Source organism: Malaclemys terrapin, chromosome 6 (assembly GCF_027887155.1).
Source record: "Malaclemys terrapin pileata isolate rMalTer1 chromosome 6, rMalTer1.hap1, whole genome shotgun sequence".
Classification (NCBI taxonomy): Eukaryota; Metazoa; Chordata; order Testudines; family Emydidae; genus Malaclemys; species Malaclemys terrapin.
In genome coordinates this window covers 45,836,787-45,858,093 of record NC_071510.1, presented here as the reverse complement: position 1 = coordinate 45,858,093, position 21,307 = coordinate 45,836,787, and the positions used below count along the sequence as shown (strand labels likewise).

At 42.2% G+C, this 21,307-nt stretch overlaps 2 protein-coding genes across 4 annotated transcripts in view; one reads left to right on the top strand and one right to left on the bottom strand.

The window, feature by feature from the left end:
- AOPEP (aminopeptidase O (putative)) overlaps positions 1–4,908 on the bottom strand; it is a 408,370-nt gene extending 403,462 nt beyond the window's left edge. For 2 of the 3 annotated variants that reach the window (XM_054031548.1, XM_054031547.1), the window contains exon 1: positions 712–4,907. The gene's annotated coding sequence lies outside the window, so the exon portion shown is untranslated. Of the gene's footprint in view, positions 1–711 lie in introns of all 3 variants that reach the window. The other variant, XM_054031546.1, reaches the window with a different exon arrangement.
- LOC128838969 (fructose-1,6-bisphosphatase 1) lies at positions 229–20,699 on the top strand. Its single transcript, XM_054031551.1, has 7 exons — positions 229–511; positions 7,657–7,819; positions 10,012–10,104; positions 12,244–12,384; positions 13,812–13,949; positions 18,168–18,287; positions 20,317–20,699. Exons 1-7 carry the CDS (start codon positions 342–344, stop codon positions 20,506–20,508), a joined length of 1,017 nt encoding a protein of 338 aa, XP_053887526.1. The 5' UTR covers positions 229–341; the 3' UTR covers positions 20,509–20,699.
- Positions 20,700–21,307: the final 608 nt, after the last annotated feature.

Genomic DNA, 21,307 nt, shown 5'->3' with positions numbered 1-21,307 from the left:
ACAGAGGGATGTGGGGAAGAGGGTGACGAGGAAGCAGACCGGGTTTGGGGGCGGAGGGAGGCGGGTCCTGGGGGCGGAGCTAAGGGGTAAAAGGAGCAGGGGGCGGGGCTGAGAGAAGGATGTGGGGAAGAGGTAACAGGGAAGCAGACCGGGTTTGGGGGCGGATCCCGGGGGCCAGCTGCTCCCCACCCCGCCTGCCGATAGGTCCGGGCCGGGACACTCCCTCTCCCCGCGGCTGGTGAAGTTCCCGGGCGGCAGCAGAGGGGGCGGCGTGTGGGTCTCGCTGCGGCTCCGTGGCGGTCGGTCAGTCTCCCAGCCCGGCCCCCGCAGCTGCCGCCACCATGACGGACCGGTCCCCCTTCGACACCAACGTCGTCACCCTGACCCGCTTCGTGATGGAGGAGGGGAGGCGGGCCCAGGGCACCGGGGAGTTCACCCAGCTGCTCAACGCGGTCTGCACCGCCGTCAAGGCCATCTCCACCGCCGTGCGCAAGGCGGGCATCGCCCACCTGTGAGTCGCCCGCCAGCCCCAGCCCCCTCGCCCAAGCCGGGGCTCCCCGGGGGGCAGAGCCGCCCTGCCTGGCCCCTCTGCCGCAGGAAGGGGCTCAGCCACTCGCCCCAGCCCAGCCTGGATTGCACCGCCGAGGCGGGAATCCGCCACCTGGGCAGGGGAAGGGCTTCCGGGGGGTCTGTGAGCGAAACTGCCCTTACCCGGGGTGGGCCCCGCACAGCCAGGAGCGGCGGAAGCTCCCTCAGGGTGCGGGGGCCACCGGAGCCGCAACCGAGACCCCGCCCTGCACCGCCTCTTCCCCCCAAGACCCCGCCCCCTGCTCGGTACTTCCCCATCCCCTTACGGCGGGTGAACTGATGGGGCCCTGGGGCCCCCGGTTCCGGCGCCCCTGCCGCAGAGCGCCGCTCGGTGGGGCTTTGCAGAACTGGGGCCTCGCCCTGTAGGCCCCTCAGCGCAGGGACGGTAGTTTAGGTAACTGTAGAGCACGAGGCGGAGTTATAGGGGCCTGCACCCATTAATTGCAATCCCAGGCTTACAGGCTATTGGGAATAACATTTCTACCCCGCTAAAAACTAAGGTGCCCTTAGAAGACTAATCTCATTGGGGGGAGGGATAGCTCAGTGGTTTGAGCATTGGCCTGCTAAACCCAGGGTTGTGAGCTCAATCCTTGAAGGGGCCACTTGGGGATCTGGGCCAAAATCAGGTCCTGCTAGTGAAGGCAGGGGGCTGGACTCAATGACCTTTCAAGGTCCCTTCCAGTTCTAGGAGATAGGATATCTCCATTAATTTTCTGCTTATCAAACTAAAGTTGCCTTGTAAGGACTGGACAACGTGGAGGAAGCTTACATTGACAGTTAAGATGACATTGTTTGACTCTGTGTAAACAACATAGGAAGGAAGGTGCTTACTACTACGGTAAATAGCCAGCCAGGTACGGTAAACCCAGTGTTGACAGGCTGCATTATCATGGATACATTGTAACACTATTACATATAATGCTTAATCTGTTAATTAGGCAACACACCTTGCCTACCTGAGTATTCTTGCCATCTCTTTCTGACAAATATACACTTAAGCTTATTACCTGTCTATATATTGTTCAATATTGATATGTTTGCAGACAACACAACTGCACTGTATTAGTACTTAAATACTAGTGTCATGTTAAAAGAATTTTGAAACGTTTAAATTCAGAATTAAGTTGGAATCTTTGTCCTCTAGCCTACTGTTTTGGCAAAGGGTGGTAGTTGCTTCAAATGGTGGGTATTTACAGTTCAGGGAAATCTTCTCGCACAAAAAGTGCTTGGCTCAATCTCACGTATGAGTTTTCTTGCTAACTTCAGTTTGTATCATGACTTTAAAAGATAGACTCTTCACATTTCCCTGTTTACCCACTTTCCTTATCTGCAAAGCCCATATAACCTTTGTAGGTTAATGAACAGAAGCTTCAGTTCTGTTTTTTAGTTAAGCAGTTTATTTAATATTGGTATTTAAGCAATCTGATCCAAACTAGTGCACTCAGAAGAAAGAAGATAGGGCATGTTTCTATTTGTAGCTTCCAGAGAGACTGGACAGTGAATAAAAGTCCTTTTGTCCTTTAAAGTTATTTAAAATGGCTAAAGTACTAGCCAACTATTAATGCTGCAATTCTAAACTTTAAGCCATTTTATCTATTGCTCACTTTAGTGTGGCTACAATTTTCAATAGCCTTTCATTTGTGTCCAGGCAGGGTTTTTTTTTTTAATCTGTAAAATATCTTTGCCAGTAGTTTTTAAATAAGTCAACTAAAAAATAAAGTGTGATCTTAGAAATCCTGATGCAAGAAACAATCATGTGAAAGTGGGGAAAGCAGGCTTATACAGGAGACACTTAACCAGACTTGGAAAGATTAGATTTTTAAATTGATAAGTGTTGATAAACATTGATTTCACTGTACACACAAACCAACAAAACTTCCACCAATGATCAAAATTTACAGATAAACAGCATTTCTTACTTTGCCTACGAATTTTAGAGTTTGATTTAAGGATATTTACTTTGTATATTTTGACATCTGATGTTGACAACATGTCAATGGTTATAAAGCCGTAACTTTTTGAATCTCAGCATATACTATCAAATAACTGTCTGGGCCCCTCCCCCCCATAATTTCCTGCAATTGAAAAAATTTAAATATATAAACAAAGCTTAGCACAGCTGTGAAAATTTAAATAGATCATTTTTAATTTGATACTAGTCAAATTATATTAATCAAATTCTCCCATGCCTATTTATCACTATAGATATCCTGCCCTTCTTTCTTTAGGTGAAACTTCTATATGCACCAACATCCACAGCCAATGGGAGTTATCTGTTAAACAGTAAGCAACTCTTGGCATTAGCAGAGCTGCACAGAGATCAAGGACAAGAGATGGTCTGCAGTTGTACTCACTCTGCTCTTGTTACTACCTTTATTGGTTGTGACTAACAGCCAATGAGAAGTTTTATAAATGCAAATATTGTTTTGATTATAGTGCATTCTTTCACATGCTAAAGGGATGTTAAACTCTCAGTCTTAGGCTCTCAGTTCAGCTCATGCTTCCGTGGAAATAGTGCATTTTGTCACGTTGCACAAAAAAAGCTACCTTAAAGGAGTGGGGGAAAAAAAATTCTCAATGCTCTCAGTATCACCTGTTTTACTTTAAAAACCTCAGATTTAGACTCCAGAGTATAATGGTAAAAATAATTAAATGACCTTTCAAATTTTATATTAGCTTGGCAGGTAAACCAAATGATTAGAAGTTCCAAAACGCCATCTAAAGACATGTCTACATGAGGTATTAGTGCATCCCAGATGTGGAGTAAATTCTGATACACACTAGCATGTCACACACTTGCTGTCTACGTGGACCCGGCTAGCATGCACTTAAGTTTCTTAATGTCTAAGTCAATATGCACTAAGGAGTTTTTAGTGCACACCAGCAGGGCCCACACAGACAGCAAGTATCTGCATGCTGGTGTGCACTAGAATTTACACTCCAGCTGGTGTGAACACACACCATGTAGACAAGCTTTCAGCATTTATCTAATTTTGTAAAACCCTCTCTGTTCCTCCTTTCTCTAGTGAATATTTACCGAAGGTAGATGCAATAGTGTTGACTCTTTTAAAGAAGAGAACAAGACAATTTCAATGCAGGCAGAGTAACTGGATTTTAGAGCAGTCAGAGTTGGGCTTTAAAGAGAGCTGGTTTTAACCTTAACCATAGCAGAACTGGTGCTCTGCTATAACTGATAATGGTAGAAGCTAAGACATGAAGTGGCCTTCAAAGGATGATTCAGTTGATGATGATCTTTGTGCAATTAAACTTTTTTCAACAACTTCTAATTTTTGAATGGGAAGACGTCTTGATGACTTATGGCTGAATTATCAACTGCAGTCTGATTTAATATCCTAGAACCACTTTACTCTAATCAGTTTGATTAAAACCTTTTTCATAATGCAGTCGGGGTGGGAAGTGAGTTTTACATGAAGTTCTGAAAGAATAAGACTGAGCCATTCCTTGTGCGGAGCTGGGATTTGTCAGTACCAGTATCTAGGCCAGAGGTTCCCAAAGTGGGCGATACCGCCCCCTGGGGGGCACTGGAACGATCCAGGAGGGCAGTAGTAGCCTCGGGTGCAATTGGGGGGCGTTGAATAAAAATAAGGGGGTGGTGGAAGCATAAAGAAAAGAGAATATAAGAATTTTGAAAAACCGTTTGTATATGTTTCATCTGTTGTAACAGATGAAAAGTTGTAGTGATTACTTTATTTTCCAAATAAATTCACAAATTATAACCGATCAGGTGTCAAGTCTGCCAACAGCTCTTAACAAGCAAGTGTTGGCAGACAAGTGTGTCGCGCATTGTCGGGAAGTCCAGCATGCATCAGCAGGAATATGTGCGTGTAATGACTTGTTTACAATACGATACTATAAATAGGCGACATGTATGAAATCTAATTTAGATTGTTTCTGAACTGTGTAAAAAGCAGTTAACAATAGTGCAATAAGTATTTAAAATTTTTTATTCATATTCGATACCTTCGATCTTTACGGATTACGGATCACATACAAAGCAAATTGTATTGTTTCAATAAAACAGCAATTTACACATGAGTATTTTTATACATTCTTACATATCTACCGTACATTTCTGTGTCTCTAGTGCTTTCTAATAATAAAATCGTAGCAGGCTTGTGTCGGTACAGTACTATTTGAAGTGTACAGTCAATATATTTGTCATTTTTTATTACAATATTAATGAAAACAGGGGAATGAAATAGTAAAAACTGTTAACTATTAACATTTATTTATATCTATCCAATCATCTGTGTTAATTAGTAAATAAGGCGTGTGTTAATAAGGAACAATTATTTAAATAAGGGCAAACTAAATTAAAACTAAACTGATTTTTAATTGCATTTTGATTATTTTTAAAATTAATTATTTCTTGATAAATTTAGTTTGATATTTGACAATTTAATATCAAATACATATATCTAATGCTGAGCAAAGAACAAAACCCAGTTTATTAGTTTAATTAGTATTTTAGTTTGGTTGTCTTTTGCCGTCTTACGCAAAAACCACTGTATATCTGATGTCGTGAGCGATATTCTAATAACATCTTTCTTTACTATATTGTAGGACGTAGGTAGAAATATAGATACATAAAAGAACTCAAATTTGTCACTGCATCTTTCTGTTTGTTCGCTGAAAGAAGGTAGATTTCCAGGGGGGCGCTGAGTAATTTTTTTCTGAAAAGGGGGGCGCTGAGTAATTTTTTTTTTTTTTTTTTCTGAAAAGGGGGCAGTAGGCCAAATAAGTTTGGGAACCTCTGATCTAGGCAATCAGAGCTAGTACTACAGTGAACTAATGGTAGCATCAGAAAGAAGCTAGTGCTTATTTTCTTGCAATGATGAATATAAACTGAATTTACTGCACTATAACCTACTTTTAATTATTTTGCATATTAATGACTCTCCAGATACTGTACTTAGCAGGTCTCTAGAAATACTACAATAATGACCTGTTTTATTAGTGAGAAACTTAATGGAAACTCTACTAATTTGACAGCTTACAGCAAATGACACAAAACATGTTATCCAAAAGTCCTCCAGCAGCACAGAGTAGCCTTTTTATAATTAGGAAATGAATTTGCTAGCACTAGAGAAAATTGACAAAACTTCTTGTGTTGTGAAAGTTGCTGTAAAATGGAAGTAAAACCTCTCAGTGGACTTACAAATGACTTGACTAGCTATCTTGACTTCAAATATAGGGCTGATCAACACTGGAACCTTACACTGGCATAGCTATGTCTCTCGGATAAAAATCCACATCCTGAGAGATGTAGCTCTGCCAGTGTAACACCTGTGTAGAAAGTGTTGGATTGACAGAAGAATTCTTCCCTCAACCTACTTACTACCTCTCAGATCAACTGCAGCACTTTCATGCCAGCTGAAAACTGAGAGCCAGCATGGAGAATTTTGTGTATTGAACTTTCTCATGTTCTTGTTTTTAAATAAAGTTTATGTACACATGTGAGAACTGTACCCATTTGAATTATGGATGTTTCTTGTCTGACACAGATAGCTTTGTCTGACCATTTAAAAACTGCTCCAGAAGCTTCACTCAATACAGTATCTGTGTAATTTGTTTGGAGACTGAGGTGGCAGCATTTTCCTTTTCCTCTTGGCCTTGGTAGGAAATTATCTTCCACTGAGGTGTTTGTTCAAGTCATGTATAGATGGGTGAGAAATACTATCACATGCCTTTATCTTTTGAAGCAGTGGGGGATGGAAGGAAATTGTTGCGAAATGCTCTGTTAAACCATGCTCGTTAGAAGGAAATTGCAGAATTGACTATCAAGCCATACTGACTTTAAATGTGCAGACTGGACAAAATAATGGTAATTTGCCTTCAAGATTTAAGAAATACCCAATAAGATAGTGTCCATTCCCAGCTCTTGCTGATGAGAACAAAACCACCTGTCATCTCATTGGAGACAGTTTGGCATGGAGGAGCACGAGTGCTTGTTTCAGTAGTGCATGGTGCCTGCCATATGTCTCATTGTGGTCTTGGAGCTGCTCTGTACAAGCCAGAAGATGGGTGGAGACAGATGGAGGGGTGGGGGAGATGGGCAGCTTCAGTGGAAGCTTCCTGCAAGCTCCCACTAGCAGAATTGATGCATCCTAAGCTACAAATAGAGCTACCCTCCTGTGATGGAGCTGCTGGGAGGCAGCTGTGGAAATTCCCCAGGATGCAGGAGTGATGTGGGTATAATTCAAAAGCCCTGAACACAAATAAGGGTGGACTAATCTCTAATGCATAAGCTTTCTAATGAGGTCACAAGACACAAACCTCATGAAGGAGGCTGGCTGAAGCTAAGAGCAAGGATTTTTAGAGATGCTACAGAAGGAAAGAACAAGCGGTCACAGATAATCAAGTCATAGCTATTATCTTTAAGAACCTGGATTCATTGCTACCAATTTTTAGTTCTTTTAATTAAGCCTTAACCTAGTCCAGCAGAGCTTGTCTAATTATAGATAATGTTTAAATGCTTTTTGTATTTTTCTTAAATAGTGACTATCTTGTAGACACGAGACAATAGTGGCTGTATGGAAATCTCAGAATGAAGGATCCTCTATTTTCAGGATAGGGGGAGGAAGAGGAATCAGGCAGTTAACTGGCCACTAGATCAAAACAATTGAATGGAATTGTAGTCTCATCCAAAAAAGTTATAATAGAAGATGGAGGTCTATGATGGCATAAAGTAAACTCTCCAATGTTGGAAGGACCAGGAACAGTGCTCCTAATCTTACAAAATGCCATACAATAGAACCGCAGACTTACAAACACCAGAGTTACAAACTGACCAGTCAACCAATCAGACAAAAAAAGCAATTATAGTACAGTGTTAAACATAAACTGCTAAAAAATACAGAGAAAGCAGCATTTTATTTCTGCATAGTAAAGTTTCAAAGCTGTATCAAGTCAATGTTCAGTTGTAAACTTGTGAAAGAACCATAACGTTTTGTTCAGAATTATGAACAACCTCCACTCTCAGGGTGTTCGTAACTGAGGTTCTACTGTATTTTTGTTCCTCATGAGAATCTCTTTCCATTGCTTTAGCTATGGAATAGCTGGTTCCACCAATGTGACAGGAGACCAAGTAAAGAAGTTGGATGTCCTTTCCAATGACCTGGTGATTAACATGCTCAAGTCATCCTTCACTACGTGTGTTATTGTGTCAGAAGAAAACAAAAATGCTATAATAGTAGATGCTGAAAAAAGGGTTAGTAACTTACAAAACTTGTCAATACTTGGATTCAAGTTAACTTTTACAAATACTTTTCTTCAAATGTGTAAAAATTGAACTGGAGTTAAAGATTTCAAAGGCACTTAGCCAAAGATGTGTTTTATTTTTATTTTTTCTGGATACAGGAAAATATTGACAGCTACATTTTCCATTCACTCCTACCTGGTTTATTTCCTCCAGTTCTGCTCCCACATCTTTTGAGCTTTTCTTCCCCCTTTAGTCCTAAATTCGGTATTGTTTGTACTTCCTAACCTCTGAAGCAATTTGTATGTGTGGGTTGTGGGTTTGTTTTTGTTTTTTCCTTCCTCCCCCAGATGGTTCTCAGGCAGGCTCTTCCTATAACATTTGTCTGACTATTGGACTATTTTTATGGATCAATCCATAAAGGTCCTTCCTCACACAAACTTTTCACTGAAGTCAGTAGGAGTGAGGACTTCAGGTCTGACTTAAAGAATTGACAGTGTCATTGAATTGTAGTATAAGTGTAGGTTTTGAGTTTATTTTAACTGCTTTGTAGTCTTTCCTAGAAATATTAAATTTCTACCACTGTTCTCCTGCCTCTTCAAAAATAAAAACCAATAAAAACAAGTTTTTGAATTTACTATGTGGCCTATGCAGCTGCATCATTTATATGTATTTGCAGGAATGTATACACTTGTGAGAGCAGTATTCGTGAATTGCTCCTGACTCATTTTGATGTCACCATGCCACAATTGTGGTGGTGTTTTGCTAATTTTTTCCTAAAGAAATTTATCAAAGTACAATAGAATTTGTTTTGTTAGAACACTTTGTTTAATTGACATAAGGCACCAGAACCTCCAGTTGAAAAGGCTAACAAGACTCAATGCTGGAGGACCTTAACTTTATTTTTTTTAAACTTTATCTGAGACTCTGTGTTAAAGCATTTTGCTGCTGAATCTTCGCTAACGTGCTCTAGCTAACGTAGAAGTACTGCCCCTGTTAAAGAGCCAGCACTACTATTAAGGATTGCTGGACTTAAACGAGCTTCTGGGATCATGATGATTAAAAGGATACAATCCACTTAAACACTTCCTTTTTTTTTTTTTACTTTTATGAACTACAAGTAACTTAAGTAAAAGATTAGAGAAATTTCCCTTTGTTGGTATCCCTTGTCTGAGTCTTCCATGCAGCAGCAGGAGGATGGTTGGGTGTGTGGTGGGTGGCTTTTTTTTTTGGGGGGGGGGGGGGTAAATGATGGTAAAGCCACACATTGGCAGTGGGATGTGTGAGCAGGTGTAACAAATCTCAGTTTGGTGTTTCTTTGAAGTACACTGTACATTATTCAGGAGTTAGGTGGTGTTGTTGACGAGGTAGGTTGTTGGGTTTTTTTTTTTAATGGCTCAAATTATGAGCCTAAACAAAAACAGATCTCAATTTTTCTCATGCTACTGTGTAAATTAAGGCACAATTTCTTTTTATAAAAGATTAAAAGGTAAAAAACAGCTAGGGTGCTAGGTGTTGCAGGGCCTCCCTAGCAGTTGCTGCTTACTGTAAGTGTAGTAATAACTAAGCATACAGTGAGCTAGGGTTGACCTTTTAGCTTCAGTATTTTTCTTTGTGGTTGTAACAAGACTTTACTGCACTGCATGTGCCATTACAAGAACAGTGGCATCATCTGTTCTTTCAGTTAAACATTTCCCAAATTCTGTTCATACAGACGCTCAAGCAATTAGACAGTGGTGAAAACTTAGCTCAAAATAGTATTCCACTTCTTGAATATAGCTACATAAACATTCCCTTAGGGCTTATCTACACTTAAATTTTATAGCGCTCTAACTTGCTGGCTCGTGGGGGTGAAAAATCACCCTCTGAGCGCAGCAAGTTTGAGCGCTTTAAAGCACTAGTGTGGACAGGCTACGAGCATTCGGAGCTGGGCTCCCAGCACTCGGAGCTATACCCCTCCTGGAAGTGGATTACCAGGAGCACTAGGAGAGCGCTCTCCCACTGCTCACGTGACCACATTCACACTTCAAAGCACTACTGCAGGAGTGCTCTCTCTGCAGTGCTTTGAGGTTTCTAGTGTATACGTAGCCTTAGTTTAAAATGTTCTTGGCTAGAAATTAGTCTGAGTAGATTAGGTGGCAAAACATTTATTTGGGGTAGATGGGCAAATAACTCAATCCAGTTCCTCTGTCTTTATTTTCCAGGGTAAATATATAGTCTGCATGGATCCTCTTGATGGCTCTTCTAACATTGACTGCCTTGTTTCAATTGGAACGATCTTTGCCATCTACAGAAAGGTAAAGTGGGATGCTGTCATGCTAAGACAGTTGGGATAGGGGGCGAGTAGTAATTCTTCACACTTAAGCAGCTCCTGATGGAATAAAGTTGGATCCGAAGACTTAATGAAATCCAGCTAAATCTACAACTGCTCAGTTACACAATACCTTTGAGTGATACACAGCACATGGTTCATAGACCTAGATACATGCAATCCTGACTGATACTCAGCCAGTTAGATTCCTCTAACAATGACAAGGATAACAGGAGTTAAATGCTTCATACTCACTCATACAACTTGAGACCAAACAAAACACTAATTTCATCTACCTGAGTTACGTGCATTCTTCAATTAAACTGGTTCTCCCATCTTGTACAGGTAGTCCTATCAGCCTGAGGACCGGCTTCCAAGATGAGATTCAGTTTGAAACATTGCTTGTAAATTTAACATGCCTAATTCATTCTGAAAGATAAGTCATTTGCAGGCATATGAAATACAGGATTAACATGTCTGAATTCACAGTAGTTTCCATGACTGAGACAAGACACACTGTCCATCTTTAACCACCCTGACCCAGGTTTTGATGCACCTGAAAGTAATTTCTTTGGGCTCACTTCCCCTGGGAGCAAAAGAAAACAAGTTCTTGGCACTAATCAATTGTGAACATTGACCAAAGTTCCACTTTGTTTTTTAAATTCTGCCTCAGATTTCTGCATCAAATTGAAGGTACTCATTAAGGCTACATTTTTAGTAAAAGTCAGACATTTTATTAAAAATACCCGTGAATAAAATGTGGGGGGGGGCAGCACACAGCCTGGGACCCCTGATGGTGCAGGAATGAGGGGGGTTGGTGGGGCTGGCAGGCTCTTTATCTGGTTCCGCACCTCACCCCCCATCAGCAGCAGGCACCACGGTTCCTGGCCAATGGGAGCTGCGAAGCCAGTGCTCTGGGCAGAGGCACGCCGCAGAGCTGCCTGGCTATGTTGCTGCTTCCAGGGAGCCCCCCCGAGGTAAGCGCCAGCCAGAGCCCACCTTAACTCATCCCATGCCCCAACCCCCTGTCCCCTTCCACACCCAAACTCTGCTGAGGGTAGGGGGGTTGCGGGGTCCTGAGACTCCAACTGGTGCACCTAGTGCAGGGGCTGCCTGAGCTGCCCCTGAGCCAGGCACACCAGATGCTGCAGAAGTCATGGAGGTCACAGAATCCATGACAAACTCTCAGCCTTACTCATCACTTTCAAGACACTACATATTTCTACCCCATCTTCTATTTCCTACAGTCCACCCTAACGTTTGACTTCTCACTTTGGCCCTGATCCAGCAAAGCTCTTATGAATGTACTTTAAATTTAAACATGTGAGCAGCCCAGTTGACTTTAAAGTTAATCATATATAGAAGAGCTTTGCCAGATCAGGGTCTGTCTCTCCTTTGCTTTCATCATGAATTATTTGTATAACTATAGCGCCTAGGAGCCCTAGTCATGGACCAGGACTCCGGGTCCGGCGGTAAGCAATCTATCTTCTGGGATCGATCCCGGAAGTGCTCGTCGTCGACACCGGTACTCCTGCTCAGTGAGAGGAGTACGCGGAGTCGACGGAGCCTGCCTGCCGTGTGTGGACCCGCGGTAAGTTCGAACTAATATTTCGACTTCAGCTACGTGAATAACGTACCTTAGTTCGAAGTGGGGGGTTAGTGTGGACCAGCCCAATGAGATCAATGCCTACCATGCTGACCAATATTGTATCACCACATGAGCAGCCTAATAGTTGTGAAATTTGTCAGCATTACAGAACAGCAGAGTTTTAAGGAGAGACTTCTCTGATTTTTTTTTTTCTTTAATTAGTGACCTTACTCTAGCAATAAGCTAAAACAGGTATCAAGTTATTGCTGCTCTTCAGCAGTTGAAGGCATGCTGACTTAGGCCTGGTGTTACAAAGGCATGTACTAGTAGCCTGTTATAGCAGTATATGTTGTTGTGGTTCTATTACAGTAAATAAATGAAGCTTATAAAAACAGGGCTTTGGAGCAGAGCCCGGAGCTGGAGCGGGGCCGGAGCAGAGCAATTCAAAAATTTGATTGCTCCAAATCCCTGTAGATGAATCATGGGAATTTTTAGTTTAAAAAAAAAAAATCTTGACACTCTTCCTTCCTATTCCAGGCTTCCCCTGAGGAACCTTCTGAGAAAGATGCTTTACAGCCTGGACGTAATCTTGTGGCAGCTGGTTATGCCCTCTATGGGAGTGCCACAATGCTGGTGCTAGCCATCGAATCTGGTGTCAACTGTTTTATGCTTGACCCGGTAAGGAAGCATACATCTGGTATGAATAGCTTGCTCTTGTAGAGATAACACAATTCCAGAACAAATGTTTCCTAAGTGAATCAATATACAGACCTGCTTCCAAACTAAATCTTAACATCTGAAGATGCAGTACTAGTAAGAGAAGCAATGGGAGTTTTTATGCCTATAAAAATAAAATAGATAACCCCCCAAAGGCTTCTGGCATTCTTCCCCTCTGCTGGAGACCAAGTGGTCATTAATAATATCACTCAAAATTGATATTTAGTCAGAATAAAGTATACATGTGCCACCTGATGTGATGAATATTTAAGCATTTTTTGTATTTGCAGAATTTCCCTTAAGACTGTCTCTTGTAATTTAGTACATTCCTTAACTCTAGTACCTTTAATCTTTTAGTAGGCTAGAGATGCAGAAATACATTTAATATTCTTACGCTTACAGATCATCCTGATTGTTTAAAAGAGTAAGTATGGAGTGTGTATGCATGTGTTTGACATCCTAGAAGCTATTGGCCATCTGACTTTTGAAATAAAGTATGTTTAAGGTCACACAGTGCAGTGGTCTGCAGTGATTCAGTTTAATTTAAAGCCATTCTATTGTAAATCAGGTTTTGCCAGTTACTTTTACCAATAGTAAATCATGTTTGGAATATGCCATGGCAGTAGTTTCAAGGAAGTAGAATTTGATGTTTTCCATATAGTAATGGTTTAAATGTCTGCATGTATTACCAACTTTTTAGTTTGTTTAGAAACTAGGACACTTTTTTTTTTCCCCCCCCTCTTACAAATGTTAAAACTTACTGCAGTAGAGACTAGATACCTTAGACATTTGGTAATTCTATAGTATACCTTTGGAGGGCTTTGGAGCTGTGCTCCAGCTCCGCTCCAGCCAAAAACCTGCAGCTCCACTGCTCCATGCGCCACTCCAAAGCCCTGCTATATACAGATCCTTTCATCACTACGTTACTGTTTTCATTCTGGTCAGACTAATAGTGTCAAACTTGTTACCATCTCATGGCTAGTCAAATTGAGTTAGAAATCTCAGTCCAGCTCCTAATGAATAGGTCTTCACAATCCCTAAAACCTGCCCACAATTGCACCTGGACTATCAGTTGTAAAAAGAAAACAAAGAACTGAGTGGACTTGCATCAAACTACTCTCGACACAGGATAATTATTTTGGAGATAGGGAGTGATCATGTTAAGAAATTTGCATGAGTCAGGTCTTTTGGGATATCTTATATGACTACGCAAGACTTTTGCTCCAAGACTACAGAGCTGTACTCTTTTTCCCGCCTCCAGTACTGAATTGTAAAAAGAAAATGGAAACTGCAGTAGGTTTTCACTAAATTGTATGTAGCATTCACTTGCCTTTAGTCTTGGGAAGAACATGCACACAGTTATTGACTTGCTTTCTCATTATTGTCAGGCAATTGGGGAATTCATTTTGGTTGAGAAGAATGTGAAAATCAAAAAGAGAGGAAATATCTACAGCCTCAATGAGGGCTATGCTGCATATTTTGATCCTGCAGTTACTGAATATCTTCAAAAGAAGAAATTCCCTCAGGTAAATGTTCACTTTCTAGAGAAATTTTTCTAAGATAAGCAAATGGTCAGTGCCTCAAACTTTGACACCCTGCACGTATGCATGATAACTTTGGCATTTACATTCAGTTAGACAAGACTGAACACTAATAGTGTACAAATCAAAGTGCACCAACTATTTCTTAGGCTTTGTTTAACTTGGCAATCTCTGAAGTCATTTTATGGATCAGTAAGCCACCATGGCTGACTATTTGTTTATACATAGTTAGAGGGAAAAACAAGCTCTCTCTTAAGTCCACCAGCATTTTGTGTTAACTTCATTTTGGTGGGGTAAGGAGCACCACAAAACACTCAGAATGGCTGATTCAAAAGTTTCAGCAGCTAGTCCAATTAATGGTGATAGGCATACAACTCCCACCCCCTTTTTCGATAAAGTACTTGTATTTTTTCATCCTGTTTCCCTTGCTGCTGTAGCCAGTGCTGGGTCTAGGAAGGCGTTGGGGTTTGAGGCCATGCTCTATGGTGGCTGAGTGGAGAGGAACTCTCATCCACTGCTATAGGAGCAGCACTTAAGAGGAAGTGAGAGGTCGGCTCCTTCCCTCCCACAACACAGGTCCATCTGATGGTAATTGGCTGGAATACTGAATGAGTGTGGAAACAAGACTTGTGCTTAGTGCTGCTGCAAGTTGACTATGATGACTATGACTATCCTCTTGCTTAAAGGACTACTCAAATGGCAGGGTCTGTTTTTAAAGCTATGTGAATACCTGCCATGAAGCCAGAAATTGATAGGTGCCAATAAGAACCTAGATACATTCCCTCTGTCATACCCAACTGGATGTTAACTTCCTCCTTAATTACCCAGAACGGAGTCTGGCCAGGTCCCCAGAGCTACCACCCACTGTTAGAAAACTCACATGGGAACCCTAGTGACAACAGGTGACTTTACATCTTATCTATGTCCAGTGCTAATTGCATTGGCTGAGTACTACCTGATGAATACCTTAAGTCAGGGGTGGCCAATGTGAGCCTAAGAAGGAGCCAGAATTTACAAAAGTACATTACTGTGGCTCTTTGGCAATATGCCAGCTGCAGCTCCCCCATCAGCTCTGCCTCCTCCCATCCACAGCGCAACAAAAATCCCTAAGGTTTTATTTAACTTGTGTCAGAGCTAGCAGGACCTTGATTTGATAAACTGACCCACTGAGAATCTTGATAAAATTAAGAAGCTCTTTGGAGTTAGATCTGGGCTAACTTCAAAAATCAGACTGAAGTAAAGTCAGCTATTGCAAACGTGAAAGATGCTGCTTTATCAGTAGCAGTGTTGTATGCAGTGATTGATCTTCCTTTGCTATCAGCACAACTATAATAGGGCATAATTCTTTTTACAATACAACAGGCCATCTCAAAGACAAGCATATTTTCATGTGGATTTTTATAGGGTTTTAAAATACTTAGTTCTCACTTGACAGCTTTGGAGACTCATACACGTTAAGTGCGATATCTGAAATTCAAGCTTCCCTATACTGCCAACTGTCTCTGAGCTAGAAAACCATCTCCAAAGGTACATCTACACTGCAGCTGGGACTGTGCTTCCCAGCTAGGGTAGACAAACACATACTAGCTCTGCTTGAGCTAGCATGCTAAAAATAGCAATGTGGTTGGGGGTAGCCACCTGATTGCAAACCCAGCTGGATGTCAGGGTATGTAGCTGGGTGCTTAGCCCAAGTTGCCACCTGTGTGCTACCTCTAGCCACATTACTAGTTTTAGCATGTTTGATGAAGCAGAGCTAGCATCTGTCTGCCCCAGCTGGGCAGCATGCTCCACAATGCAATGCAGAGTCACCCTAAGAGTAGGAAGAAAGTCTCCACTCTCATTAAGTCTTTGATTCCTCTCTGCTGAGAGGGCTAACAAAAGCTTTCACAAAACTTAAGAGGCTACTAACAAATCATTCCAAGCAGATAATTAGATAACCTTTTTCTCTGTCCCAAATCCTCTTTGAATTGGTGGCCTTGAGGGAAAGTGCCACATCTCCTTGCTAAGCCATTCACTGTTTGAAGATTTTTCAGAGGACAACAAAGCCTAAAGAAAATCTGTCAGTCTAACTTTTATAGTTTCTGTCTGCCTAGCTTTAAACTAAATGACCTAGCTTTCAGCCTTCTGGCTCATCCTCTGGTTTCTGAGAGGGGATGCTTTTAAACATTGCTTGTCCTGAAGCCTAGTCCAACTGCAGGTTAGAAGCTACATCATCACACTGTGCCTGTTGCAAAGCTGAAAACTAATTGGAGCTAAACCAGCATTTCTCCCTCCACAGCAATCTGTGGGGCCCAGTGCCACACTGGTTCTTGATACAAGGGACTAGTTAGACACCATTCAGATATCATGAAGAGGCAGGAGGATGGGATGTTGAATCCCCTGCCCCTAATCATATCAGAAGGAAAGGAGTTGCCAAGGAAAAATCCATGACAAGAGGTACCAACACAGAGGACTCTTCTCCCCACTGCATTTAACCATTGAGCAGAGTTTGGAATACCTCCCCTGCCACCAGTAGGGTATAAAGGGCAGTAGTAGTCCCCACTGGAACCCCTAGAGCAGTGGTCACCACCCGTCAATCGCGATAGACTGGGAGAGTCTCCAGGATCGACCACTTGATCACAATCTCTGGCCGTGGCAGCGCAGTGGGGTTGCCTGCCGCTAAGGCGGACTCCCTGCCTGCCACAGCCCCACACCGTTCCCTGAAGTGGCCAGCATGCCCCTTGGGGGTGAGGGGAGGGCAGAGGTGGGCAAGGGTCTCCATGTGCTGCTCCTGCCTGCAAACACCGCCCCTGCAGCTCCCATTGTCCAGGAACGGGGAGCTGTGGCCAATGGGAGCTGCGGGAGCGGTGCCTGCAGAGAACAGTAGCATGCAGAGCCACATGCCTCCCCCAGGGGCCACAGAGGCACGTTTACCCCTTCTGGGAGCGTCATAGCCACATGGTGCACTACTGGCTGGCAGGTTGGGGGATGGCCTGGCTCGTGATAGGGAGGAAGTGCTGACGTGCTTGAGTGGAACCAAGCCCCACTGGGCTGCCGACTGGGAACCACCCGAGGTAAGTGTCCCCCTCCCAGAGCCAGTGCCCCATACCCTCTCCTGCACCCCTACCCTCACCCCCCTCCCAGAGCCCACACCCCCTCCTGCACCTCATACTCTGCCCCAGCCCAGAGCCCCCCGCCTGTACCCAAATTCCCTCCCAGAGCTTGCACCCCCCCCCATTCCTCCTGCCCCAGGCTCAGCCCGGAGCCCCCTCCCACACTGCAAACCCCTCGGCCCCAGCCCAGAGCCTGCACCCCCTCCCAACCTCCTGCCCCAGCCCGGTGAAAGTGAGTGAGGATGGGGGGGGGGGCGGGGTGGACTGGGCAGGGCCTGGGGTAGATCCTGAATTGTCCTTAACATCAAAAAGTGATGTTGAGTGTAGAGAGGTTGGAGACCACTGCCATAGAGCAAAATACAATAAAACCTCTATTGACAAACACTAGCCTTATGAACAGTCAGTTAGGAGCCATTTTTCCTGACTGGAGGGAGTTGTGGGGAGGGAGGTGGAAGTACTAATAGTACTACTACTAAGAATAATTCATAGTGACCTCAAATATCAACAGCCCTTCAGATTCCAGTGCACTGGAAATTGTTTTTCAGTGTTTGAAGAACATGAAGAAAGTGATGATGCAATGCACCGTACTGCAGCTTATGCACTGGTACCTACTGCAGTTTTGAGATGTTGCAAGTTATGAATTTGATCCTCCCCCCATTAGTTCATAAAACAGGGGTTCTGCTATAGATCTGATTTAACTTCTAATTCTGAAGTGGTGTGATCTGGTGGGCACAACTTGATGGAGAGGACCGAGGGACAGCACTGGGTTTGGGGTTTTTTGGTTTGTTTTTTTCTGCCCAATGGAAGATGGCAACTCTAGTTTCTAACATTGTCTTGTCAGTACTAAGAAGGTAGCATGCTTAAGGCTCTGGAATGGGAATCTGGAGTCCGTGACACATTTGTCTCTGCCACTGACCTTTTGTATGATGTTGATGCAAGATGACTTGCCCAGTACCTCTGTTTTCCCATCTGTAAAATGAGGATGATAATTAAGCTTTCTTTGTAAATTACTTTGAGTTCTGTGGATGAAAAACACTATGCAAGAGACCAGTTATCACTAAAAAGCTAACAAGATTTAATCAAAGGTTGTTTATCAAATGTCTTTATACAGGATGGCAGCTCTCCGTATGGTGCGAGGTATATAGGTTCTATGGTAGCTGATGTACATCGTACTCTAGTGTATGGTGGAATCTTTTTATATCCGGCCAACTCCAAAAGCCCCAAAGGAAAGGTAAAAATGAATTAGCCTAATTTTAGAAAGTATGTAGTCTGATGCAATCAGTGTCTAAACTATTTTAAGACTTTTACAAATTAACAGCCAGTTTTTAAATGTTTTATAGTGCACAAATTGCAAGAATATACTACTGCCATGGCTTGACACTGCAGGGTTTTATTATTTTTTTAAGTAGCATTAAAACACATTAAGAACTAGGTGCTCCCCCAATAAGCCAGTCAGTTCTGCCCTCTCACCATATCATTGTAGGATTCCTCTGCTGCTCTCCTGGTTGTGCCAGAGACCCATGGGTTCCCACCCCCCTAGTCTCTCCCAATCCCCTGGCCTCTTTCATAGATTCATACTTTCCAAGGTCAGAAGGGACTATTGTGATGATCTCCTCTCACCTCCTGTATAATACAGGCCACAGAATTTCCCTAAACTAATTCCTAAAGCATATCTTTTAGAAAAACATCCAATCTTGATTTAAAGATTGCCAGCAATTGGTAAATTGTTCAACTGGTTAATTACTCACTTAAAAATGTACACTATTTCCAGTTTGAAATGGGCTAGCTTCAACTTCCAGCTGTTAAAATAAAAATCTCCTGGAGATGCCTTAAAGCAGTGGTTCTCAACCTGGGGTACACATACCTTCCAGGAGATACATCAACTCATCTAGATATTTGCCTAGTTTTACAATAGGCTACATAAAAAGCACTAGCGAAATCACTACATACAAAACATTTCATAGTCAATTATTTGTTTATACTGCTCTGTATACTATACACTGAAATGTAAGTACAATATTTATATTCCAACTGATTTTATAGTTAAATGGTCAAAATAAGTAAGCAATTTTTTAGTAATAGTATGCTGTGACACTCTCTTTGTATTTTTATGTCTGATTTTGTAAGCAAGTATTTTAAGTGAGGTGAAACTTGAGGGTACACAAAACAAATCAGACTCCTGAAAGGGGCACAGTAGTCTGGAAATGTTGAGAACCACTGCCTTAAGGGAGCTATTGCTTGCAGACCATTCTACTACTTGTTCCTCTACTCTCTGCCACCACCCTCTGGTGGTCTGTGAGAAAGTGTTGTGACTCTAGGCACTTGCATTTGTACTCCACCCTCCCATCCTCACAGAATTGGTAGAGCTCAGTCTGCTCTCTTCTCTGCTTTCCGCTTTCTCCTCCCAAGAATAGGGGAGGACAACTGTTTATTCAGCAAAATTTCAATCTGTTTTGAAAACTTCTGGGTGAATTATTGCTTCAGCTTGTAGATAAGACTGTTATTCATTACACAAACAAGGACACAATCAGTTTTTTCTCAATGCAAACTTCAGTGACCTGTAGTTGTTTTTAAACTTAACTAGTCATTAAGTGTTGTGCACACAGTCAGTCACTCTACAGCAGTGATTCTCAACCTTTCCAGACTATTCTACCCCTTTCAGGAGGCTGTCTCTTGCAGACCCTTAAGTTCCACCTCACTTAAACTATTGCTTACAAAATCAGACATAAAAATACAAGTGTCGCAGCACACTATTACTTTCTCATTTTGTAAGCAATTTTTCAGTATGTATGAAAGTTGTTTGTACTGACTTTGCTAGTGCTTTTTATGTAGCCTGTTAAACTATGCAAATATTTTAGATGTTGTTATACCCCCTGAAAGATCTCTGCACACCCCCAGGGTACCCACACACCCCTGGTCGAGAACCACTTCTCTACAGTACTCAGCATTCACTCAAGTGCTGCACTATGCCTGCAATTAACAAAAAGGTGAACAATCTACATAAAGAGAGCATGTGGCAACACTATATTCACCATATGGGAGATGGGGACAAATATAGACAGTGATGTTTTGGCCATACTAGGAAAAAAGGGACACCATATATAAGCTTGATCTTTGCTTCAAGAGGTAAATATGAAATATTTACTGCTGATTTTTCTACTTAGTATGATTAATACTAGAAAACTGATATACATTTTATACAAAATATCCTGCAATAATGTACTCTAGTGGTCACTATAATTTTGGCTTCTGTCTTCCAGCTGAGGCTTCTCTATGAATGTAACCCCATGGCTTTTGTAATTGAGAAGGCTGGGGGAATGGCTACTACGGGGAACCAAGCAGTACTGGATATAGTGCCTGAGGATATCCACCAGAGAGCACCTATTGCTCTGGGATCTCCTGATGATGTGCAGGAGTACATTGACATGGTCAAGAAGCATTCAGCCAAGTGAAATAGTCTTGCTGCAGTACAAAGAAGTGCCTTACAATTGGACCAAACATCCTGTGAAGTACTACTGACTTAAGCTATTGTAGGAAAGCAAGAGAACCATATTTTCATTGTGTTTACCAAAAAAACTGTTAATATGTGCAACAAAAATGCATTTTTTCACTGTGGCATTAAAGCAAAACTTTAAGGGAATAATGTGCTTCCTCTTACCTCATAACTACACAAAATCCACCATATTTGATTAAAAAAAAGTTTGTTGTAGGTACAGTGGCCATTTGCAAACATCTCATTTCCCTCCAGTGCTAAAGAATGCCACAGCAGAGGGCCTTTTACAGCGAACACCATACTTTTTTGAAAGATTTCTCCCTGCAGATGGCTGACTGCAGTTTCCTTGTAGACTGACTTATTGGGCCTTGTAAATACTAGAATCTTCAGTCCTGTTGCAACATTTGTAAATGCTAATCTAGATATTCCACAAACACTTGTTCCAGGACACAGATGTTTGTTCCTGATTATGGTCAACCTAGGATCATTCTGATCAGCAACAAATATTTATGGTGCATCTGGATTAGCATTTACAACGGTTAGCTGACTGGCATTCAACTCTAGTCTAGATGAGGCCTTTGAGGCTAATCTAGATTTGGAGGGACTATGTTCAGAGGGTATAGCTCTGCTATGCTTAGCTCTTTGACCAAAAGCAGCCTGCTGTATGTTGAAGCCTTGCTACTGCTGAGAAGTTCAGCCCCAGTTATTGTTCCTAGAGGTGTCTTGAAAGCATGGATCATAACAGGTGTACAGCAAGA